The sequence below is a fragment of the Macaca nemestrina genome, chromosome 10 (genome assembly GCF_043159975.1).
Source record: "Macaca nemestrina isolate mMacNem1 chromosome 10, mMacNem.hap1, whole genome shotgun sequence".
Taxonomy (NCBI): domain Eukaryota; kingdom Metazoa; phylum Chordata; class Mammalia; order Primates; family Cercopithecidae; genus Macaca; species Macaca nemestrina.
In genome coordinates this window covers 77,178,634-77,203,143 of record NC_092134.1, presented here as the reverse complement: position 1 = coordinate 77,203,143, position 24,510 = coordinate 77,178,634, and the positions used below count along the sequence as shown (strand labels likewise).

Genomic DNA, 24,510 nt, shown 5'->3' with positions numbered 1-24,510 from the left:
GGGAGGTTAGATGGCATTTTAGGGTCTTTTCCCTTTTAAGATTCTGGCATGGAGAGCTCTAGTTTTCCAACCAGCTTCATTTATCAAATCAATGAAATGATTGAAATGATCAGGGTTTGGAGGGGGAAATGATGACAATGCTCACTAGCACCCAGTTTGCATCGAATTGAATACCTGCATTGGACTGAATATTTACTAATAATTAATACACATTGATTATAAGTACCCTTGGCCCCAGTCCCCAAGACACCTGCCAGTAGGAGCAAAGGGGACCCTGGGAGAGACCCAGGAGTCTATGCAATGGAAGGACAGCTGTTAAATATTTTTTTTTTTTTGAGGCAGGGTGTGACTCTGTCACCCAGGCTGGAATGCAATGGCGCGATCTCGGCTCACTGCAACCTCCACCTCCTGGATTAAAGCAATTCTCCAGCCTCAGCCTCCCAAGTAGCTGGGATTATAGGTGTTCACTACCATCCCCAGCAATTTTTTTTTTTTTTTTTGAGATGGAGTCTCACTCTGTCGCCCAGGCCGGAGTGCACTGGCGTGATCTCAGCTCACTGCAACCTCTGCCTCCTGGGTTCAAGCGATTCTCCTGTCTCAGCCTCCTGAGTAGCTGGGACCACAGGCGCACGCCACCATGCCCAGCTAATATTTTGTACTTTAGTAGAGATGGGGTTTCACCATGTTGCCCAGGCTGGTCTCGAACTCCTGAGCTCAGGCAATCTACCTGCCTCAGGCTCCCAAAGTGTTGGGATTACAGGCCTAAGCCACCGCACCCGGCTCATCCCCAGCTAATTTTTGTATTTTTAGTAGAGACAGGGTTTCACCATGTTGGCCAGGTTGGTCTAGAACTCCTGACCTCAGGTGATCCACCTGCCAGGGCCTCTCAAGTGCTGGGATTACAGGTGTGAGCCACTGCACCTGGCCACGTGTTAAAGATCTGAGTCATAGTTCCTGGTGATTCTCCAATGTATGAACCTCAACTCCCCTAGTGTCTGAACGGCTCCCAGCTGCTGGTCAATTTTGGCCTGAGCCCCGCTGCTCCTCTGACCCCTCGTCAGTTTGCTCTGCTGTGCCCAGCCCTGCTTTATCAGATTGACAGCCGTGTCTGCATCGGAGCTCCGGCCCCTGCACCCCCAGGGGATCTACTATCTGGTCAGCAAGTAGGAGTGGGTGGGGGGCTCCCTGAATCCTGGAAGTGGGGCCCATGCCAAGAAAGGAGGCTCACTGGGGTCCTGCCTCTCCTTGTAGTGTTCTCTCTGCCCCACCTTACATGTGGGACCCTCCTCCTGCCCTGGCCTAACTTCAGCCCCTGATTCTCCCCAGCCCTGCTTCAGAGTGCCCTGGCAGTCCTGTTGCTCAGCCTCCCTTCTCTCCTATCCCTGCTGCTGCTGCGGCTCCTGGAACCTCGTCTACTGCGGCCCTTGCTGGGCTTCCTGGGGGCCCTGGCCGTGGGCACTCTTTGTGGGGATGCACTGCTACACCTGCTACCGCATGTATGTGAAGCCCCTTCTTTGAACCCCTGGCCTCCATGGATCTAAGGTATCCCCAGCCACAGGACATCCCCTCCCACTTTCCATCACCTCCCACATCCTACTCCTGGATCCTGGCTTCAGCTCACAGCTGCCTTCAAGTAGAGCATATGAGCAAAGGCTTGCCACCACCCATGCAAGGGGATGTTGTTGGGTATAGGGGCTTCCAGGGTCTGCCCTGACCTTCTCTCTGTCAGGCACAAGAAGGGCGGCACGCAGGACCTGGTGGACTACCAGAGGAGGACCTGGGCCCGGGGCTGTCAGTGCTCGGAGGCCTCTTCCTGCTCTTTGTGCTGGAGAACATGCTGGGGCTTTTGCGGCACCGAGGGCTCAGGCCAGTGAGTGATACCCTTTTCTCCTCCTTCTGCTGAAACCAGAGTCCCAGTCAAGAACTGGGCCAGGCTGGGCGTGGTGGCTCACGCCTGTAATCCCAGCACTTTGGGGGGCCGAGGCGGGCAGATCACAAGGTTATGAGTTCGAGACCAGCCTGACCAACATGGTGAAACCCTATCTCTACTAAAAATACAAAAATTAGCTGGGCGTGGTGGTACATGCCTGTAATCCCAGCTACTCAGGAGGCTGAGGCAGGAGAATCGCTTGAACTCAGGAGGTGGAGGTTGCAGTGAGCCAAGATGGCACCATTGCACTTCAGCCCAGGTGACAGAGTGAGACTGTCTCAAAAAAAAAAAAACAAAAAAGAACTGGGTCAAAAAGCTAAGAGAGGAGCAGTGTGTGCTCCTGGATCTCCGATATTTGCCTGGTGTGCAGGACCTATCGGCTAACAGGGAGTGGATAGGGGCTCCTTAAGCACAGACCCAGGACTTCTGGCCAAATGGCATCCTCTTCTGAGCTCAAGTCAACAAGAAACAGAGGGGAGGTGCCAACCTGGGAAGAAGGTAGAGGCCAAAGAACATCCCAGGTGCCAGAGGTGGAACCAGGTGTTCATTTTCCCAGCTTGTGGCCTGGCTTCCCCTTAGTCCCTGGCTCTGCTGCCTCCTCCACTAGGAGGGATACCCTCCTATTTCAGAGATGCTGCAGGCGAAAACGAAGGGATCTCGAAACACGAAACCTGGACCCGGAGAATGGCAGTGGGATGGCCCTTCAGCCCCTACAGGCAGCTCCAGGTGACTAGAGGAGAAAATTTGAAGAGTAGGTTCGAAGCTCACAGTCCTTACTTGCAGCCACCAACACTGTCCTGTGGTTCTTCCCGCAGAGCTAGGGGCTCAAGGCCAGAGGGAGCAGAACAGCCAGCACCCACCAGCCCCAGCCCCTCCTGGGCACCAAGGCCACAGTCATGGGCACCAGGGTGGCACTGATATCACGTGGATGGTCCTCCTGGGAGATGGTCTACACAACCTCACTGATGGGCTGGCCATAGGTGTGACGGGTGGGAATGGAGGGAAGCAGGTCCAAGGGGAGGCCAGGGTTCCTAGTTATCCGCTGGGGCTAGGAGAGGGCCCTGAGGAAAATGGGGAGAGGATGGGAGGACCACAGAACACAGGAGCCTGCTTCTGAGGAGACATTTCTTCTGGACTGACAACTTCTAACCCCGTTGGCCCCAGGTGCTGCCTTCTCTGATGGCTTCTCCAGTGGCCTCAGTACCACCTTAGCGGTCTTCTGCCACGAGCTGCCCCATGAACTGGGTAGGAATGGCAGGAGCAGGGCGGGGTGGACTCCAGAAAGGAGATAGCTCCAAGGGGTAGAGCTTGGAGGCTGGCGGGTGGCATGGATGAGGGGCACCCCAGCTTACTCCCTCCCATCTTGTCCTCTGTCTCCAACAGGTGACTTTGCCATGCTGCTCCAGTCAGGGCTGTCCTTTCGGCGGCTGCTGCTGCTGAGCCTTGTGTCTGGAGCCCTGGGACTGGGGGGTGCAGTCCTGGGGGTGGGGCTCAGCCTGGGCCCTGTCCCCCTCACTCCCTGGGTGTTTGGGGTCACTGCTGGGGTCTTCCTCTATGTGGCCCTTGTGGACATGGTGAGAGATGTCGGGTAGAGCGGAGAAAACAAGGGCAGTGGGGAGGTGGGAGTGGAGGAGAGGGAGGTAGCAGTCCCTCCGCCTCTACCATTAGCTCCTGGAAGGTCATCAGACCACAGGCCCGCAAAAGTCTGAGAAACAAGGGACTGAGGTGTTTAGGCGGGGGCTGCTGATGCTTTTTGACACCCTTCCTCTGGTGTTGAGAGGTCAGGGGCAAGTCCAGAATCCTGACATCCTCTTTTTCTTTCAGCTACCAGCCCTGCTTCGTCCTCCGGAGCCCACGCCTACGCCCCATGTGCTCCTGCAGGGGCTGGGGCTGCTGCTGGGGGGCGGCCTCATGCTTGCCATAGCCCTGCTGGAGGAGCGGCTACTGCCCGTGACCACTGAGGGCTGACAGGGCCAGTGGAAAGGGGTCGGGTTGCCCTTCCTTCCCCCCAACCACAGGAATGGAGGCGGGACACAGGGCCAGTAGGAGCAACAGGATTTTAATAAACAGAACCCATCCCAAAGCCATGACTACGACAGTTGTACTTGCACCAAAACAGCATAGAAAACCAGAGTGTGGTGGGAGGACCCGAAGCCAGTTGGGGGAGGATGTGAGTAGGGGCCTGGAGGGCGCAGGGTCATTAATCTGCGGGGAGAGCATTGTGCTTTAGCCCAGGAAGGGGAGGGGTGGGGCAAATGCACCGAGGTCCCCACTTTTTCCTGCTGCCCTCGGCACCCTGGGGATGCAGGCATCTGGGCACATCTGCCCCTTATTGCTGCCCACCAGCGTTAAACGCCCCTGATCCCAACACTAGCACCACAGGTGGTTCCGGGGCAGGGAGAGGCAGGAATGGGAAAATTGCTTAGAGAAAGATTCCACTAGAATCCAGTGAATTGTGCTCAGTTCTCTTTACTTCCTACAACCGAGTACATGGGTCACAGGGTAGAGGGTGCAACAGGACATGGAACATGCCCCTCCGTGCCCCCCAACACACACCTGCACACAGGATGGTGGTGTCTGCAGCATCACAGGTCATGCAGGGCTTGGGGAAGGGGAGGTTCACACACACATAGATGCCCACGGCGGGTACCAGACAGAGAACACCCCTGAATATACACAGCTGTACATGGGGAACCCCCAGGTCCCCACCCCAACCCTCTCCCCTGTCTTGCTGTCCCCCGCAGGGGAACTATATTGCTTTGAGAGAGCCACCCCAGGGGCTGCTCTGCCAGGCACCCTCCCATCCCACCCACCCCCATTTTGGCACATCTGCAAGACACACAGCAGCGAGAGTAGGCACCCTCCCTTCCCAGGCTTCTGTGGCCTGGAGCTGGGGAAGGGGGCAGGAGACTTCATCCTCCATCCTCCCCTAACCCTTCCCAAACCCCTGCCAAACCCACTCCAGTCAGAACCCACCCCTACCCCCCAAACACACATACAAAGCTGAGCTATCCAGGAACACAAGGGAAACAAGGAGATTGTCCAGGGTGGGAGCGGAGGCAGCGGGGGAAGAAGACTGGAAGCAGAGACCTCCCCCACTGTTGGGGGGGCAGACTGGCACAACAGCTACTTTAGTGCAATTGGAGAGGGTGCCCAGAGTGAGGGGTGGAGAAGGGAGGGAAGGCGCTCCCCAACTTCCCTGGGGGCAAAGTCAGGCTTCCAGATTCCCCAGGGAAAGGGCCTAGCAGGAGTGGGTGAGGGCCAAGGTGGATCCTCTGGTCACCCACCACCCTCTGCCCTCCCAAATGCAGTGACAGTGTCCCCCTCACACCTAAGTGGGCAACAGCAGCCTTGGAGTCAGTACCTTCAAGTAATTCAAAGAGCAGACCCTCCCCACCCCAGCTTCACCCCATCTCTGGGATTTGGTCGCTTCTCTAGGGGTTGGGTTGGGAGGAGGGAGCCCCCAAGGCAGACCCTTCCCTCTCTACCTCCCACTTCCCAGACCACTGGGCTTGGTCCTCAAAGATTCCTCACCTCCGCCCTTGCCCCACCTGGGTCAAGGCTGCAGAAGGCTGGAGCCACCACAATTAGAGGGGAAGGGGCTGCTTTGTTCCTTATCCCTCCTTCTTAAAAGGTAGGGTTCAAACTAGGCGGGACGGGGGCCCATACTGGTTTGCCCCAGGAGTAGGGTTTCTGGGCTAGGGTCTGTAAGGCTATTTTCCTTTGCGGTGGGAAGGGGAGGTAGGGGATGAACACTGGGTATGGGAAGTGGGTGAGAAATGGCTGAGAGGTAAGGAGGAAGGGGCCTCCCCGCTGGAGCAGTCACTGGAGTCATTCAGACAAAAACACTCACGTGCATAAGATACACAGCGCGCAAACTCAGCCCTGCCAGCCCAGCCCCAATCCCACCTCTCAGGACCCCTTCCAAGACCCTGGAGGAGGTTTTGGGGGTACAGCTGTAGAACCGTTCACTCTGGCCCCATCCACCCCACCCCCAGCCTCTTCTCCCCTTCTAGGTCCAGGGAGTAAGAAGGTGCTCGGGTGGGCAGACAGTGGTGGAAACAGTATTGAGTTTTCCTTTGGTTACATATTGAAGGCAAAGGTGAGCTGGACTTACAGTCAAAACGGATAGGGGTGAGGAAGGAAGAGGGGCCATGGCTGGGGTTGGAGAGGGAGGTAGGCCCTCCTCAGCCCCTCCACCCCAAGAAACACGTCTACGTGGGGTGGCAGTCCCTCAGTCTCATCTCTCCCACCCCCCACAGCACCAAACAAAAGGAGAAGCCCCCTCCCCCAGGGGCTGCTCCCCACCCCAACCTGGGCTGTACATTCAGTGGTTTTCAGCAGTCCTATGGCTCAGGGGGCCACGGGGCGGGGGAGGTGGCCCGTCAGTCTCAGTGGACAGTGGCAGTGACCCGGGTCTGCTGGTCCTTCCTGGGACCCACAGTTTGTGCCATTCGTTTTTCTGAAGGATATAGTACATGACCCTACCAGAGCCACCGCCCAATCAGAAATAGCTCCCCAAAAATCAGAAACTAAAAACTGGCTCTTTCCATCTCACCCTCTGATTCACACGTCTGTTTCCCTGTCTCCTATGTCGCCCTCGCTCTGTTTCCTTTGCTGGGACCTGGGGCTGCTCCCAGGGTCCTCGCTTAAAATAGGCCTTTTCACAAAAGTGCTTATTACTTGAAGCAAGTGCTTTAGAGCTGCGGTGGGGAGAGGGGGAAGGGGGAGGGCAAAGGGAAGGCGCTGTTCCCTCCCCACCCTCTCCCTTGAAGATTGGGGGGCATTCTGCCTGTTTTACTTCTCCACACCCGTTTAAGTCAAAGAGGTTTAAAAAAAACTTTAACATTAAAATAAATATGCAGTGGCCATGAGAATGGTCAAAATGCTTCAAAAAACACTAGGGCTGGGGAGCCCAGGGTGGGGCGTGGGGTTTCCTTTGGCATAAGGAGAGGAGGCTGTTTGTCCCCCAGGCTTCCTCACAGCCACATATGGAGGGATAGAGGACTCCCCACCACCTCCCAGCACTGCTGACAGTGTGCTGAGGGCAGCAGGGAGCAGACAGCCCCCAGAAATCTCATCTAGCAAGACAACGGGGCTCCTGACAGACACTCGGATGCTTCCCGCCATCACCAAACGTCGCAAAAGGAGAACACGACTCACACTCCGCGAGTTCTCTCTGGAGGACCCATCTCCTCACTCCCCTTGCCCCCCACCACCTAATTCCCAGCACCAAGATGAGAAGGAGGGGGTGGAATGGGAAGATTTCAGGAGAGAGAATTGAAGGGAAGGCAAGCTTTGCAGAGCCAGCAGGGTTGGGGATGGGGGCTGCAGCCCTTAAGAGAGGTCACATTGATTGTCATATAGGGGAGGACACGGTGTGGAGGGAGGTGGGCAAGAGGGGCGTCACAAGGCCCTTTGGCTTTGAAAATAAAAATAAAAACTAAAAGCTGCACAATCCTTCTCATCAATAATGGTCATTTGGAAGCCTTGAAATGATTTAGGAACTGAGGGTTGGGAGAAGCAAGACACAGACACAGGGTATCAAAAGGGACCATGGAAAGATAAGGACTTGGACACACCCCAGGCTTCTGGAAACCAGCATGAGGTATGGTTAAGGGTATCCATTGGGGAGGGAAGGGGGTCCCTGGGACGCCCCCCTCCCCTCAGCCCACCCTTGACAAGGATGGCAAGACATTCAGGGTATACAACTAAAAGATGGGTAAGACTGTGAATAAAGCAAACTTGGGTAGGGGAGGGAGGCTGAAGGATCCCCTCAGGGGGAGACCCTGTACTGTGTAAACGAAGCCTGTCCAGTTCTCAGGGGACAATACTGATGGCAGCCAAACTGGGCGAGGATGCACTGTTGGGGCGGAGGGGGCATGACCTCTATTCAAGTTCTGTGTCTTGGCCCCTGGCTGAGGTATTGAGTGTGAGGAAGGGAACACTGGGCTGCAGGAGTGGGTCCAACTGTCCAGGAGGCTGCACTAGGAGATGGGTGGACAGAGCACTTAAAGGGACCAGGGCCAAATTCAATGCTACATTTAGAGAGAAAACTGCCCCCTCTTCACTCCAGCCCAGTTTGGCTTTTGGGGTGCGACTTTTAGAAATCTTACCAATGCAGCCCCTAGCTCAATTCCATCTTTCCTCCCTGCTGGGAAGGCAGGGACCAAGCCCCAGTACCTATTCATCTCTCTCTAGGTCAGAGCTTCTTCCTCACACTGGAGGGGAAGCCTGGGTCCCGAGTAGCCACGGTCCCTTGTCGGCCCTGCCCCTCCTACCATCTTTGGCTTCAGATCAGGAGTGACTGGGGCAGTGGGTACTCTTGGACATAACGGAAGGTGGTGGCAGATCGGGAGCACAGATAAACTATGGGCTTGGGGGCACAGGAGGAAGAACATGGTCCCTCCCTCCATATACATGCAAACACATGCCTGAAACACAGTGGACATACTAGGGCTGTGGTTTTGAAATGGGCAGGAAATTAATTTGTTTCTTCCCCTAAAGGATAAAACATTTACTTAAAAATTCATGACAAGCCTCAAAGTTCAAGGAAAGGAGAGCCAGGGCAGGAATGGCCACAGGCTCTGCCCTCCCAAAAGAAGATAAAAGAAAGAAGCAAGGTTAAAGTGCGTGGTTAGGGGCCAGGCTAGGACTGGGAGGGAAGGGGGATGGGGCAGGCTGTGGGGGCAGAACCAGCCCTTGATTTGCATATGAGGAGCCAGGGGAGAGTGCAGGATTGGGGCCCAGGTACAGTAGTTGCTGCTTCAAGTGTTTTGCATTTGAACTTTAGGGGTGATAGGGTACAGAAGTGGGGGAAAAGCTCCAGGCCCCAGTGCTAAATATCCTCCCCCCTCATCCTCTAGCTGCCCCTGAAGGGGGAGGGGGACACCCCCAGAGTGCTCACACAGTACCAGAAATTAAGGCTTCTCACTGCTGCGGGGATGGAGGGACCGGCCGAGCAGGGAGGCAGTGATGGGTATGGAAGAAGAAGGGATCTGCCTGGCAGCAGGGGCAGGGGAGAAGAGGGACACAGAGAGGAGTCCCCAGGGAAGAGTCAGGGGAGCTGGCAGCAGAAAGAGGGAACCAAGAGATGGAGTCAAAGAGTGGGGGAGCCAGGCATTTAGCAATCATTTTGGGACACTTGGCAGAAGGGGTCGCCCTGGGGGTACCAAGGGCCTGGGGTGCTCCCTGTCAGTCCCAGACCCCTGCCAGGCCAAGATGGTGTGGCAAAGGGGTGAGCAGCTGCTCCCCAGGGCTTCCTTCCCCTCCGCCCCCTCCACCCAGTCGTGTTCTCCTTTAAAGTGCCCTAAATGTTTAGACTTTTTCTAAATAAATAGAATTAGATATCAAGCCACCGGCGGGGGAGGGATACTGGAGGGGGCTACTCAGAGTAGCAGCCGTCTAACCCAATGGCGCCGGGCCGCTCCTGGCTATAGGGGCAGGAGGCCCCATGGGGCAGGGCGCCGCAGCCACCCACCGTCTTGGCAGCTGCAATGCTGCAGTTCTTGAGCAGGCTGAAGCTGAAAGGACTGACGGCGTCCTTAGGTGGGAAAGGCTTCATGGTGGAAAGGATCAAGGCCAGGCAGTCCGCCACATCTTTGTTGGGGGCACAGGCCAGTGCTGGGGTGTGACCTGCAGGGCCAAGGGGGAGAACTGAGGCACAGAGTCCTGTATCCCAGCCAGGCTCCCCCAAGCCCTGAAGTCTTTTCTCTGTGGAGGGAGCCAAGGCAGGCAGGTACCCAGCAGGGGCAGAATCCAAGGGTGACGAGGGCCCAGGAAGACTGACAGGCAGATTCTCTAAGTACGGGCTAAAGGGTGGACATGGGAATCAAAGCCTGGGGTGTGGAGTCCTCCTGACCCTGCAGGCTCCCCTCCGAAACTCCAGAGTACTGATGTGGGCTCCCTACTCTGAAGAGTTCCCTTGGGAAGAAAATCCCATGTAAAGCAAGATTAAGAAGTCACCTCCTAAAGAATGTCCCTGACCCCAAACCCAAGAAAGGCAGGGGGCTCCAGACCCCACCCACCTTCTTCATCCACAGCCAGCACTGTGGCTCCACGACTCAGCAGGGCCTGTACCACAGAAGCTAGACCATTCCGGGCAGCAATGTGGAGTGGCCTTGGAAAAAAGGAAAAAGAAGGAGCTTGATGCTAAGCTGCCCTTCCACCTCCAGACAGGGTGGCAAGGGTGCTGAACAAATACTACAGGCTCCAGAGAGCCTCTGAACAGCAGCCACTCTTTTGCGTCACCCACCGGCCTCCCCCAGCTAGGAGCCCCCTTCCAGGCACTCACATCTGCAGCGCACTGTTGGTAGCGTTGATAAGGCCAAGGTCTTGGGTTTCCGCCAGGATCATGAGGGCACATTTCTCATGGCCCTGAGGGAGGGGAACAGAGTGGAGACTTGTGAAGTAGAAGTGTGGCAGGGTGCAAGGCAGGAGTTGGGAGAGTAACAGGAGGACAAACAGCTGCCCCACCAGTGGGATGTGCTGGACAATCCTCACTTCCGCCCTAGTCCCCTCTACAACCGAGACCTACCTCTCTTCATCAAGCTCTGCCCCTTATGCAGTCCCCCAATCACTTCAGGTAAGTACCTTGCTACAAGCCAAGTGGAGGGCCGTGTTCTTGTTCTCATCCAACACAGTAAGGTCTGCCTTCCCTCGATACAGCAGAAATTCTACGAGAGAAATGTGACAGAGGGACTGAACCCTCCCTCCAGAAGCAGCAGCCATCCCGGCTCTCCACTTTGCATCCCGTCTGCAGATGGCGAGACATCCAAAGACAACCCTCCTGATGTCTGAAGCCCGGCCCCAGCCAGCCTCCACAGGCAGGGCTGACCCATCCTGCAAATGCCCCAGGGGAGCTCCTCCCTTCCACAAGTGGCCCCTACACACCCACAGCAGCGGTCTGCCCGTTCTCAGCTGCCGTCATGAGCGCAGTGCGGCCAGTATGGTCAGTGGCGTTCACCTCGGCTTGGTGCTGCAGCAGCATCCGGAGCCCAGAGACATTGTCCGCGAAGGCAGCGGCGTGAAGGGGGGTCCTGTAAGGCGGGGATCAGGGTAGATTAAAATAGGGAAGAGTATACTGCCCAAGCAGAAAGAGGAAGCCAGAGGCAACTGGACTTCTCCCCAAGTCTTCTATCACCCACCGTCCTTTGGCATCTCGGCTGTTCACAATCTTGGCACCCAGAGCTCCCAGCAGCATCTCTGTGGTGCTGTCCTGGTTATTAATCCTAGAGGAACAGGGAGGAGGGGTCATCAGGAAGGACAAGGGAAGTAGGCTACCTGTCCTAAGCTCAGGTCATGGGCCCTCGCAAGAAGGGCTGACGCAGCAGAAGGGACTTACACTGCACAGTGCAAAGGAGTGAAGGGGTTTCCTTCCAGGTATGAAAACGGGCTGTGTTCAAGTAACAACTCCAGACAATCTTCGTGTCCTGGGCATGAGTAAGGAAGAGTTGTGATGGAGAAAAACAACAAGGTTCCCTGTCTGTCCTGTGTCTTGACACTCCAGTCCACTTCCAGATTCAGATCAACCCAGGTCACTCCCAAAACCCACCCGTCCTCCTCTACACACACTCCAACACATACTCCTGTGCCTGTGGAGGCCCCAGTCTAGTACCAGTGTAGGAGGCCCAGTGCATGGGCGAGTATCCGCTGTAATCCACCCCAGCATCCAGGGGGTCTGTGGAAAGGGCAGCCTGCAGCAGGGTCCGCAGTACTGCAGTGTGGCCACAGGCTGAGGCCAGGTGAATGGGTGTGCGGCCCTTAAAGTCTCGGCACAGCACAAATGCGTCGTGGTCCAGCAGGGCAGCCAGGCAGTCCTCACAGCCAGTCACTGCCTGTGAGTAACATGGGGGTGTGAAGGGGATGAAAAGCTCCTTCTTTTCTGCTGGCCTGTTGCTTGAGTCTGGCTCAGGAGTAAGAACCACTTCCAGGGCTCCAATCCTTGTCTTTTTTTTTTTTTTGGAGACAGAGTCTTGCTCTGTCACCCAGGCTGGAGTGCAGTGGCACAATCTTGGCTCACTGCAACCTCTGCCTCCCAGGTTCAAGCGATTCTCCTGCCTCAGCCTCCCGAGTAGCTGGGATTACAGGCAGGTGCCACCATGCCCGGCTAATTTTTTTGTATTTTTACTAGAGATGGGGTTTCACCATGTTAGCCAGGATGGTCTTGATCTCCTGACCTCGTGATCCGCCTGCCTTGGCCTCCCAAACTGCTGGGATTACAGGCATGAGCCACTGCACCTGGCCTCAATCCTTGTCTTTACAACAATGATTATTTTTTTTTTTTGAGACAAGAGTCTCACTCTGTCACCCAGGCTGGAGTGCAATGGTGTGATCTTGGCTCACTGCAACCTCTGCCTCCCGGGTTCCAGCAATTCTGTCTCAGCCTCCTGAGTAGCTGGGATTACAGGCATGCACCACCACGCCCAATTAATTTTTGTATTTTTAGTAGAGACAAAGTTTCACCATGTTGGCCAGGCTGGTCTCGAACTCCTGACCTCAGCTGATCCACCCGCCTTGGCCTTCCAAAGTGCTGGAATTACAGACGTGAGTCACCGCGCCCGGCCCTTTACAACAATGATTCTAAGTGTCAAAGACCCACATCTCCCTCCTTGACTCTCTCTATGCCAATAAACATTCAGGATACTAAGAGTTAGAGCTCTGGAGTGAAAGACTAAACAGAGAGAAGAAGGAGACTAAGGGATCAAAAAATCTTGTGGGAGGAGGAGGCAGCTGAGGACAGGTGGTCGCGGAAGAGGATCTAGGTGGTGCTGACATTATGTGATGGGATGGGGCCAGCAGGGTATCCCAAGTAGAGTGAGTGGTAAGCACTCAGTTGTATGTGATTACAAAGCACAGATATCGGCCAGGCACAATGGCTCACGCCTGTAATCCCAACCCTTTGGGAGGCCAAGGCGGGTGGATCTCATCATCAGGAGATTGAGACCATCCTGGCTAACACAGAGAAACTTGGTCTCTACTAAAAATAAAAAAATTAGCTGGGCGTGTCATCCCAACTACTCGGGAGGTTGAGGCAGGAGAATCGCTTGAACCCGGGAGACAGAGGTTGCAGTGTGCCGAGATCACGCCACTGAACTCCAGCCTGGGCAACAGAGCAAGACTCGGTCTCAAAAATAATAATAACAACAATAATAATAATAATAATAAAACAAAGCACAGATACCAGGGAAATCAGCTGGGGATGTCAGGGACTCATCCTGGAGCAAGCACAAGGCTCAATAAGATCCTGGGCACAGCATGGGCCTGGTGGCTCGCACCTGTAATCCCAGCACTTCAGGAGGCCAAGGTTGGGGGATCACTTGAGCCCAGGAGTTCAAGACCAGTTTGGGCAAGATGGTAAGATCCCCATCTCTACAAAAAATACAAAAATTAGCTGGGCATGGTGGCATGTGCCTATAGTTTCAGCTACTCAGGAGGCTGAAGTGGGAGGATCACCTGAACCCAGGAAGTCAAGGCTGCAGTGAGCCGTGATAGTGTCACTGCACTCCAACCTGGGCAATGGGAGTGAGACCCTGTCTCCAAAAAAAAAGAGACTGGGCACAAAATCCTGGCTCGCCTCCTAGACAATTGGATTCCCTACTGCTGGTGAGTCCCGTGCTCCCACACTGAGGCCCACATGCAAACAATCCCCCCCAGAAGCTCACTCACCCCGCGGTGGAGGGCGGTGCGGCCCCGGAGGTCAGCAGCATCAGCTGTGGATCCTTTCTCTAGCAGCAGATGTACACAGTCCACATGGCCATTCATGATGGCCAGCATCAGTGGGGTCCTACAGAGGGGCAGGAGGAGGAGTGAGGATCCCACAAGGACTGGAAAACCTGCACCCCACCCTGGCCCACACTCACTGTCCATAGGCATCCATGACATCTGTGATGTCAGCTCGTTCCCCACTGTCGATCAGCAAGTGCAGGGAGTCAGTGTGGCCAGAGGCAGCTAGGGGAAAGGGACCCCGCGTCAGGGCAGGGCCAAGAGGAAGAAGGGAGGCGAGGTCAAGCCTAAAGGACTTGGGGTCAATGTTACAGGAAGACCTGGGCCACAGAGAAATCTCTGAGGATAGGAAGCTATGAATCAGGGCTTGAAGTCTCTATTCTCCTCACCCTACTCCACTTTCCAGCCCCATTCCCATCCAGGAGGGATCTGGCATGGCAAGGGTAAGGCAGCAGCCTCAAGTGGGCACTAACCAGCAGCGTGCAGGGGCGTCCACTTGCGCTTGCGCTCCTTGATGAGGGCAGAGGCGCCATGGGCCGTAAGCACCTCCACACACTCAGTAGAGCCGCGCTCCGTGGCCAGGAAGAGTGCGGTCCGGCCCTTGTGGTCCCTTACGTCCAGATTCACCAGCGTCTCTGCCAGTGTCTTCAAGGCTTCACAGTGACCGTTGTAGGCCTGGAGGGGTGCAGGCAACCAGTGCACACAGCTTGGGACCTTCCCTGCTCTTCCCTTCCCCTTCTCTGCTCTTGGGGTCCATGGGAAGCTCAAGGTCTTAGTCCTCGACAAGCTCCTTGGGCCCCTCAAGGCTTCCTACCCTGCACTGTGTTTATCCCCTCTCCCACAAAAAGGCAGAAGCAAGGATAACTTCACAAGTGCTGGCACCTTTGTTAGGGCCTGGGAACAGGCAGGACAAGGAAGGCAAAAGAAAAAGACATGGGACTCACAGCTAAGTGCAAAGGGCTGACTGGAATGGTGCTCTCCACATCCTCCAGGCAGTTAAAGGACATTTCTAAGAGCTGCAATGGACAGGAAAGTAGGTGCTGAGACTCTGGAACTCCTAAGATAAGTACCCCAGTCCCTGACTCGCAGTAATCCCCACTAAGCCTCTGGATCTGAAGACCACATTTGATTGAACCACACTTAGTTTTGGAATCCACAAACCCTGTGCCCCTGCCTCCCCTCCTGCAGGCCGGGCCCCAACACATACCAGTTCAAGGTTCTGTCTGTTGCCATAGGCGGCTGCATAGTGCACAGCTGTGTAGCCCTGCCTGTCCCGCAGGGAGGGGTCTGCACCGTTATCCAGTAAGAACTCCAGACAGCTGGGGAGCCAAGGGTAGACTATGAGGCAGGGACAGGCCCAGCCCAGGAGGGCACAGACCTGGGAGGGCCAGAGGAGAGGACCAAGGGAACCCCTCCAGGCCTACCTGGCCGCCACCGGTCCTTAGCTCTAGGTAGGTTCTCTAAATCCTATCCATTCTTCAATCCTAGCTCCAGACCTACTTTACCTTCTCAAAGTCTGCCCTGAACCCCTCTGGCTTCAATGCCCTCCTTTATCCTCTGAACGTTCTCCTAGAGAACCTAGGGCATGATGTTCAGTTATCAACCTTCTGCTGACTGACATGCTTTCCCCACCTTCAGGCACACCGACCCCTGCCCTAGGATGCTTTCTCCTCCCAGCCCCGCCGAGTAAGTCCTGTTCATCTCAAACTCAGTCCCAGCTTCTCTCCTCTGTGAGGCCTTTCCCAACCTTCCCTGGGGAAGGTACCTCTTCCTCTGTGCTCCCTTGGCAGCCTTCTCATACCTTAGTAGTAGTTGTAGTCGTAGTAATAATAATAAAGTATTTAGCACTTACTGTCAAGCACAGTTCTAAGTACTTCATGTATATTAAATAATTTAATCCTCATAAAGATCCTATGAAGTAGATACTATTTTTATCCCTACTGTGGGTGATGAAATTGAGGCATAGAGAAGTAACTTGCTGCAAGTAACAGCTGAGCTTCTTGGATTTTAGTGTCCTTTTTAAAAAAATAAATCCTAGGCCAGGCAGGGTGGCTCACGCCTGTAATCCCAGCACTTTGGGAGGCCAAGATGGGTGGATCACGAGGTCAGGAGATCGAGACCATCCTGGCTAACACGGTGAAATCTCGTCTCTACTAAAAATACAAAAAATTAGCCAGGCGTGGTGGTGTGCATCTGTGGTCCCAGCTACTTGGGAGGCTGAGGCAGGAGAGTGGCGTGAACCCGGGAGGCAGAGCTTACGGTGAGCCAAGATCGAGCCACTGTACTCCAGCCTGAGCGACAGAATGAGACTCCGTCTCAAACAAAACAAAACAAAACAAAACAAATATATAAATAAATCTTTTAAAAAATTATTTAATTTATTTACTTTAAATAGAGACAGGGGCCTGGCTCAGTGGCTCACGCCTGTAGTCCCAGCACTTTGGGAGGCTGAGGTGGGCAGATCACCTGCGGTCAGGAGTTTGTGGCCAACCTGGCCAACATGGTGAAACCCTCTCTCTATGAAAAATACAAAAATTAGTCTGGGCGTGATGGCTCACGCCTGCAATCCTAGCACTTTGGGAGGCCAAGGCAGGTGGATCGCCTGAGCTCAGGAGTTTGAGATCAGCCTGGGCAACATGGTGAAAACCCCATCTGTACTAAAATACAAAAAATTAGCCAGGCGTGGCAGCGTGCACCCGTAGTCCCAGCTACTCAGGAGGCTAAAGCAGAACTGCTTGAACCCAGGAGGTGGAGGCTGCAGTGAGCCGAGAGCATGCCACTGCACTCCAGCCTGGGCAACAGAGTGAGACTTGGTCTTCAAAAAAAAAAAAATTAGCTGGGCATGGTGGTAGGCACCTGTAATCTCAGCTACTCGGGAAGCAGAGGCAGAAGAATCACTTGAACCCAGAATGCAGAGGTTGCAGTGAGCCGAGATTGTGCAACTGCACTCCAGCCTGGGTGACAGAGCAAGACTCCATCTCAAATAAATAAATAAATTAATTAATTAAATTTAATAAAATAGAGATGGGTTCTCATTATGTGTTAGCCAGGCTGGTCTCATACTCCCGGGGTCGAGCAATCCTCCCACCTCAGTGCTGGGATTACAGGCATGAGTCACTGTGCCTAGCTGATTTTTGTGGGTTTTTTTTTTTTAGAGATGGGGTCTCACTATGCTGCCCAGGCTGGGGTGCAGTGGCTATTCATAGGCATGATCATACTGCACTGTAGCCTCAAACTCCTGGGTTTGCACGATCCTCTTGCCTTACCTGCACCTGCCTCCTGCGTAGCTGGGAATACATGCATGTGCCACCGTGCCCAGCAAAAAATAAACTTTTTGTTTTAGAATATTATTAGATTTATAGAAAAATTGTGGGCTGGGTGTGGTGGCTCACATCTGTAATTCCAGCACTTTGGGAGTCTGAGGCAGGAGGATTGCTTGAGCCCAGGAGTTCGGGACCAGTGTGGGCAACACAGAGAGATTCCTGTCCTACAAAATAAATCAATTTAAAAAAAAGAAAAAGAAAAATTGTGAAGATAGTACAGGGAGTTCTCACATACCCTAAACCTAGTTTCTCCTGTCATTAAATCATCTTACATTAGTATACACAAGTGTCCTTTTATTTATCTTTCCCAACAGATTACTAGCTTTCAAAAGACAGAAATTTGGGACAATTCTTCCTTTTAAAATTTTTATTTATTTATTTATTTTTTCAGAGACAGAGTCTCATTCTGTCACCCAGGTTGAGTGGACTGGCGTGATCTTGACTCACTGCAACCTCCACCTCCCTGCTTCAAGTGATTCTCCTGCCTCAGCCACCTGAGTATCTGGGATTACAGGTGCCTGCCACCATGACCAGCTAATTTTTGTATTTTTAGTAGAGATGGGGGTTTCACCACGTTGGTCAGGCTGGTCTCGAACTCCTGACCTCAGATGATCTGCCTGGGGTTACCCCCACGCAAAGTGCTGCGATTGGCCTCCCAAAGTGCTGGGATTACAGGCGTGAGCCATCGCATCTGGCCTATTTTTAATTTTAATTTTTTTGAGACAGAGTCTTGTTCGGTTGCCCAGGCTGGAGTGCAGTGGCGTGATCTCGGCTCACAACCTCCACCTCCCTGGTTCAAGCAACTCTCCTGCTTCAGCCTCCTGAGTAGCTGGGATTATAGGTGTGCGCTACCATACCTGGTTAATTTTTGTATTTTTAGTAGAGACGGGATTTCGCCATGTTGGTCAGGCTGGTCTTGAACTCCTAACTTCAGGCTATCGGCCTACCTCAGCCTCCCAAAGTGCTAGGATTACAGGCTTGAGCCACCACACTCAGCCTCATCTTTTATCCTTAGTATCTAGCATAGTACTTGGAAACTAGTAAGTAAATATTCAGTTAATGCTTGTGGAATAAACAAATTATTTTGTACATTTAGCTTTTCTAATCCTCTCAAGAAGACTGGCTGGGCACGGTAAGCTGAGATTGTGCCACTGCATTCTAGCATGGGCAACAGAGTGAGACTCTGTCTCCAAAAAAAAAAAAAAAAACATCCATTTCGTTCCTTTAGGGAAGGAACTGTGTCTCATACTTCTGGGTTTTTTTTCCCTGAAGTTCCGAAGTTTCAATCTCATACTTTTTGTCTTTGCCCACTATGGACTAAACCCAGAGAGCTCAAGACACACTGCTGGCTGACCAGCAGTACAGCAGCAGTGTAGGGTGGAGGTTCAGAGTAGGTAGGAGGACAGCAGGGCCAGAGCTTGCATGGGTGGGAAAGCACATCCCAGGGGCCCTCTCTGCTACTCACAAGAAGGCCTCCTTCCTGCGGGACTCCTTCAGTGGCTCGTCCTCTTCGGCATCATGGCTGGAAGGTGTGTGGGGTTCCGCTCTGGGGAGGAGAGAGAGAAAGTCAGGGCCAGGCTTAGAGAGGTGAGTGGGACTGAGAAGGACCAGACTGGTAGCCTCACCTCCTGTAAGTGTCGGAAGCGGCAGCGTAGTGGAGGGGAGAGCAGCCTTTACAGTCAGCCTCGTTGACACCTGCCCCAGCAGTTACCAATGTTACTGCACACTGGTAGCTACCGTTAGCAGCTGCATAGTGCAGTGGTGTCCTGAGGAAGAAGTGAAGGAGGGTGGGGAAGAGAATCAGAGACAGATCCGAATGTAATCAGATGTGCAGCTAAATGCTGCTTCATAACATTCTCCTTATTTAACTCTCCAATCTCAACCCTTCCTCCCTCTACCATGTTTCTCTAATCAGACATTCCCTATGTTTACCCCTGCATATCAGCATACCTGCCAAATTTGTCCCTCCTCCTTAAGTCAGCTCCACTGCTCAACAGCAAATTAAGACATTCAACATTCCTAAAAGAAAGATGTGTTAAGAGAGTTACAGCCTCAAAGGGAAGCCACAGGCCCAGGGTGGGGCTAAGGAGGGATGGAACTAGCAAGCCCTTTCTGCTGTGACTGCTCTCATTGTGAGAGGGGGAATAGATCTAGGCAGGCAAGAATGACAGGCCCAGACCTTTGCCCAGCTCCCTGCTCAAAGGATGGGAGAAAGAAAAACTCACCCTCCGGAAGCAGCAGCATGAAGACAGGTACGGCCAAGGTTGTCAGGTGTATTGATGTCAAACCCAGCTGAAAGCACATGCTCGTTGCTGAGTGAAGACACAATGCTGTACAACTGACCTGGAGGCACAGAACAGCCACAGGTCACATCTGAGAGTGTTCAGCAGGGAGGGAAAGGCCTTTGCTCCCCTCTACACCTGCCAATCCCCAGCCCATCAGCACATACCTGAGGAAAGAAGCTTACGACAACAGTCAGAGAATCCAAAGAGAACAGCTAAGTGCAGGGGGAACATGTCATGGATGCCACGCCTAGAGACAAGTTGAGGAACTCAGTCCTTGGGTCAAGGAGGGACCAAGTAAGACCTCTTCTTTGACCCACCACTACCCTAGAGTCAGGGAAGGAGGTTCTCCAAGGTGCCCTTTGGCAAGCTTCTCTGTGACTCCATGGTTGATGTGAGCAGTCTATGCAGATCTGGGCAGCCCAGAAGTGGAGTCAGGGCCCTGACTCACCGGGCAGTATCTGCGCCATTGGTCATGAGGGTGCTGATGAGCAGCTCGTGTCCGTAGCGAGCAGCCACATGCAGTGGCGTGTTCCCAAATTTGTCGGCACAATCAATCTCACTGCCTGTGAGGGGATACACACACACAAGCTCAGGCGGACCTCAGGCTTAAGACCACTCTCGTGAGCTAGCCACGATTTGAGTGCCTACTATGCATCAGGTGCCAGGCCCAGGATTCTACATGTTTTATCCTGTTTCTAGGCCTTAGGAGACTGGGCAGGGCAGAGCAGGGCCATTTCCACAAGTCCCTTGGTCAGAGTTCCAAGGGCCTATCCTACCGGAAGAGGGTAGGAGACGGAAGTTAGGGAGATTCTAGAAATGAGTTCCTTGGGGGAGGAAGGGATGAGAGCACAAAGTCTCCCAGGTCCATACCATTCTGGATGAGGATCTGGGAGCGTGTGAAACGGCCATGGATTGCAGCCATGTGCAGAGGACTTTTCCCTTCTTTGCTCTGTGGAAACATGGTAGGTTTTTGTTTTTGTTTTTTTCCAGTGCAAAGCACAGAGAATGCCCTATCTCCTTCCAAGGACATATCTCTAAGGACAAAAGGGTCATATGGCACCTTCTTAGCCCACTCTCTCCTGAGTCCCTGGCAAGGTCTGATTACCCCAGGAAGCAAGTGGATAATTCCACGAGAGTTATCCAGATACAGTCAGGACCCCTAGAGCCAGGTTTCGCTCCCCACTTGTCTAAGCCTTATCCCTTCAGGCACCTGGTAGTTGACGTCAGCCCCATTATTAACCAATAGCTCCAAGCAGAGAGCGCCATTGGTGGAGACTGCAGCCACATGCAGTGGTGTGAAGCCCTTGTCATTCGGCTGGTTGACATTGGCTCCGGCATTCACCAGCTCAATAGCCACAGCATCCTGGCCCAGGTAGCAGGCGATGTGCAAAGCTGTGTTTCCAAAAGCGTTGGGCTCATCGATCTGGATATTCAGCAGTGAGAGTAAGGCGGTATCAGTTTAAACAAAGTAGAAGCCAGCACATGTAGCCTACAGATCCCAGAAATCCAATGACTGCCTCAGTTCCTCTGGGGTTTCTGACCCAAGGTACTAAGGTACTCAGGGTACTATGGCTAAGGTAAGCATTATTCAGACCCTCTCTACCACGCCCTTCCAACCTCCCAAAACTACACCAACAACCCAATATCTCATATCTCCATAACAGACTCTATAATCTCCTACTCACTGACCATAGTCCCCAACCCCAGAGCTCAAAGCCCTGACCTCCGCTCCCATCCGAAGCAGGTACTTCACCACTTCAATCTGGCCACTGGCAGCAGCTGTATGGAGCAGCCCATAGCCCTTGCGGTCCTTGCAGCCGAGGTCTGCTCCCCGTGCCACCAGCAGTTTCAGGACCTCCAAGTGCCCTGAGAAAAGAGAAGACACTCTAAAGGAAGTAGAAGATAAACTCTAAGGCCCGGCACTCCTCTCTTCAAAGGCTGCAACCCCATATCCCTGCTCTAGGAATCCTAAATGTTAAATTTCTGATTTTCCCGTGTATTCTCTCTCACCTAGAAAAGCTGCCCAGTGTAGAGGCTGCCGCTCCTTTTTGTCACAGACATTCAGGCTGGCTCCCTTGTTGAGGAGCAGGTTCACCGTCTGTATCAGGATATGAAAGACACCTGTTCAGAGTCAGATTCGTGCCCTCAACCTACCTAAGAGCAGAGGCCTCATCTCCTGAAAAGGCTGAGGCAGCCTAATGCCTTTTTCCATGAGCAAAACAACCTGGAGGACTTGAGGGAACAGCAGAAGCAGGCACTAAGGAGGAGATACTGGAGAGATTTGGAACTTTGAGGGAAACAAGGGAGTCTCTTCAGGTGATGTGGTGGTTCTTAAACTCTTGTCTTTGCAAATGTGCTGAAAGACATGTACTCTCTTCAGAAAGGCGTGTAAGCAAAAATTTTGCTTAGATATTTTCTAAGCAAAATCCAAGGTTTTATCAACCTCCTGAAGTCCAAGTTAAGAATTTTAATCTAGTCTGACCATTCATTTAGCGCTTGAGTTTTAGTGTTTATATAACCATCTGGGCTGCTTATCCTTCAGGCTTGAAGGCCCAGAAGCAGGGAAAGGTGAGTAGGAAGGTAAGAAAAGGGAAAGCCCCAACTGGGCCTGGATGGGAACAGTCCTCACCTCAAGATGCCCACTATGCACTGCATGGTGCAGAGCACTGCGCCCGCTCCTGTCAGCCACGTTGAGGCTGCTCAACAGGGGTGCCAGAGCCTCAGCACACTTGGTGGCCCGGTTGGCAGCAGCCACATGCAGTGGTGTCTGCCACAGCTTGTCCCGGGCATTCACATCTGCTGAATGTGCCAGCAGCAGCCCCAGCACCTTCTGTTGAGGGGCAGGGGACAAAAGAGAGAGTAGGAACGGGAGGTAAAACAACAGGAAATGGAAGGAGGATAGGTCAGCAGAGCATCTACCGCCCCGTCTTCCCCAGCACAGAGTCTCTTCTCATTTTTCCAACATCCCTAGCCTCTCAATACCTACTTCCCATCTTCTGGATCTTCTTAGAACTTGAGCTCTTCCTTACCTTGCTGAGTAAAACAAGGACCCTTTGCTCTTCTTCAAGCCACCTGACTCGCCAACTTAGACCATGAAAATCTTCACTCACACATACATCCATTCCCAAACAAATCTACACATGGAGATCCATACATCCCAACCCCCTACCACTTCTAGGAAAACTAAATGCTCTTGCTGCACCTTGCCCTGAACACCCTCTTTAGCCTTCTCATAGGCACCAAAATTATTTTCAGTATCTCAGTAAGCAAACAGATACCGGTTCCTTTGCAAAACCCGAGCTAACATGCCCCTCCTAACCACCACCTACCTCATTCCCACTGGCCTCGGCCCCTCCCCCTGGTAGCTGGAGCCAGGGAAGTGATGAACTGAGGAGGAGGTCCCCCTTTCCCTGTCTGCAGGGCTGATGGGAATAGGGCAAAGGACCCAACTGATGAAATATGTTTGGCCCCTGTGCTGTCAACTTTCAAGCTACTTGAGGGCCAAGGATGCAACAGATTACTATACCCATCCCCCATCACAAGGAAAGAAATCTCAGTGCCCAGAGGGGGATCAGACTTAAGGTGGCCCCCCAGGGAGGGATGAGTCACTCAGGCCTGGCAGCAGGGCCCCCGCAGTCTGCCAGCCCAGTGTTAAGCTCTCCCTGAGTCACATCAGCTGGCAGCACTCAGCCCCCTTACCAGCCAGTTCTAGGGGTAGAAGGGAGGGGCCAAGATTTGATCTCCTCACTACCTAGGGTAGAACAGCTTGTAGGGCTGAGGACTGAGGCTCCTTGACCCTTAACTTCCACCTTTAAGCAACTCATCCTTTTTGAAAGGGTAAAAGAAGGTGGGGGCGCATACCTCGTTTCGGGAGGCAGCAGCACGATGAAGAGGGGTCAGCCACAGTGTGTCCTTAGCATTGACATTAGCACCTGTGGGGATATAATTTCCTATTTTGATGGAAGGTGAGGAGGGGGTATGAAGGAAGCCAGTAATCAGGCCAGGAAATCTGAATGGAGCTGGAGCCTTGCCTGGACCAAGCCCGGGAGAGCAATCCTTGAATATCAAAAAAGACTCCTCCCCTCCCTTCCCTCCCTATGTGCCACACCTTCCAGCTCCCCACTTTCACCTGACATCAGTAGCAACTGGAGGATGGGGACATCGCCTACGTAGGCAGCAGCATGCAATGGAGTTCGCCTCTCTTGGTCCTAAGAAGGCAAAAAAGAGGAGGGACTGTGGGCGCGGGGTGAGGGGGCTATCAAGCACCCCAGCCCAAGCCTCAGAGCTCCAGGCCCTTCCCCACAACCTCTTCCCATAGTTTCTGCAGGGTCCTAAGTCCCAGTACTGGGAGTCAAAGGCAAGCACCTAGGGAGGGTGGAGTCAGGGCCAATGGGCTGAGAAGCCGGCTCCTTTTTCCAGGAGGGGTGGGGGCGCTGCAGACTCCGGAGGTTCAGAAGAGAACAACGTTCCTGGGCATCCCCAGCCCAAGTGATCTGGGCTGCAAGCCTGACCTGCTCTCCATCCCCAAATGCAGAGTAGGCTTTCACTCCAGGATGGAAAGAACTGCGGCCTCATCTGAGCAGAGGAGACACGGAGCCGCCCCACCGGTGGGGAGGGGTCCAGAACACGGGAGCCAGGATTCCGGTCTCGCCATCCTCCCTGCTCCCAACTCACCAGCACATTGATGTTCTCCTTCTGCGAGAGTAGGGAACGCACTTCCTCCACATCTCGGCTAAAGATGGCCTGGACCAGGGGCGGCTGCAGGGAGAACCGGCAATCTGAGAGCGGGCTGGAGCCGGAGCGGAACCGGTGTGGGGGTGGGGGTGGGGGAGCACCCAGGTTTGGGGGGGGGGGCGTCCGTGGAGGGGCTCCACTCTGGGGATTCTGGCTGGAGCGGGCTCCCGCGGTGCCTCCTCCGGTTGCCAGGTCCCCAAGGACACCGGCTCGGTTGAGGGGAGCGCGGCATGGGGCGGGGCGGGAGCTGCGGGAGCCCCGGGCTCGGGCCCAGCCTAGGCCGCACATCCCCGGGCTCGCGTGGCGGTAGCGCGGAGCCCTGGAAGGAGGAAGCGGGGAAGGGCAGGAGGGCTGACCTGGTCCGTGATGCTGAGGATCCCCATGGCCCGGCCCGGGCTCCGTCCGCATCGAGCTCCCGGCGGCGGCGGCGGTGGCTCCACCGGGGACACGGAGCGGCCCAGGCGGCGGCTGCGGCGGCGGCTGCAGGGAGAGCGCGGCCCCGCCTACCGGGGGG

At 54.0% G+C, this 24,510-nt stretch overlaps 2 protein-coding genes across 4 annotated transcripts in view; one reads left to right on the top strand and one right to left on the bottom strand.

Annotated features, from left to right (window-relative positions):
• The window catches only part of LOC105474377 (solute carrier family 39 member 5), an 8,350-nt gene extending 4,333 nt beyond the window's left edge, over positions 1–4,017 (top strand). For both annotated transcript variants that reach the window (XM_071071600.1, XM_071071599.1), the window contains exons 4-11: positions 993–1,155; positions 1,327–1,496; positions 1,730–1,870; positions 2,560–2,656; positions 2,746–2,910; positions 3,095–3,175; positions 3,314–3,504; positions 3,755–4,017. In XM_071071600.1, the coding sequence (XP_070927701.1) occupies positions 993–1,155; positions 1,327–1,496; positions 1,730–1,870; positions 2,560–2,656; positions 2,746–2,910; positions 3,095–3,175; positions 3,314–3,504; positions 3,755–3,898 (1,152 nt within the window). In that variant the 3' untranslated portion in view covers positions 3,899–4,017. The remainder of the gene's footprint in view (positions 1–992; positions 1,156–1,326; positions 1,497–1,729; positions 1,871–2,559; positions 2,657–2,745; positions 2,911–3,094; positions 3,176–3,313; positions 3,505–3,754) is intronic.
• Positions 3,974–24,510, bottom strand: LOC105474152 (ankyrin repeat domain 52). Of its 2 annotated transcripts, XM_011728609.2 has the most exons (28): positions 24,353–24,510; positions 23,937–24,020; positions 23,392–23,470; positions 23,124–23,194; positions 21,892–22,092; positions 21,273–21,360; positions 20,986–21,128; positions 20,473–20,685; positions 20,133–20,211; positions 19,711–19,825; positions 19,427–19,509; positions 19,203–19,320; positions 18,928–18,996; positions 18,603–18,743; positions 18,443–18,523; positions 14,862–14,973; positions 14,599–14,670; positions 14,128–14,329; positions 13,792–13,879; positions 13,598–13,715; positions 11,547–11,766; positions 11,274–11,361; positions 11,077–11,160; positions 10,823–10,968; positions 10,523–10,605; positions 10,224–10,306; positions 9,958–10,049; positions 3,974–9,565 (listed from the first exon to the last, which is right to left on the bottom strand). In XM_011728609.2, exons 1-28 carry the CDS (start codon positions 24,377–24,379, stop codon positions 9,315–9,317), a joined length of 3,231 nt encoding a protein of 1,076 aa, XP_011726911.1. In that variant the 5' UTR covers positions 24,380–24,510; the 3' UTR covers positions 3,974–9,314. The 2 variants fall into 2 exon arrangements, with proteins under 2 accessions (XP_011726911.1, XP_011726912.1); XM_011728610.3 differs by lacking the exons at positions 23,937–24,020; positions 24,353–24,510 and adding an exon at positions 23,628–23,921 and having other exon boundaries at positions 4,932–9,565.

Coding starts and splice junctions, on each gene's coding strand:
- LOC105474152 (XM_011728609.2), bottom strand. CDS start 24,379: ATGGGGATCCTCAGCATCACGGACCAG. Junction 19,826..20,132: donor CCAGATCCTCATCCAGAATG/GTATGGACCTGG, acceptor ATCCCCTCACAG/GCAGTGAGATTGATTGTGCC. Junction 11,362..11,546: donor GCACTGGGCCTCCTACACTG/GTACTAGACTGG, acceptor ACTCATGCCCAG/GACACGAAGATTGTCTGGAG.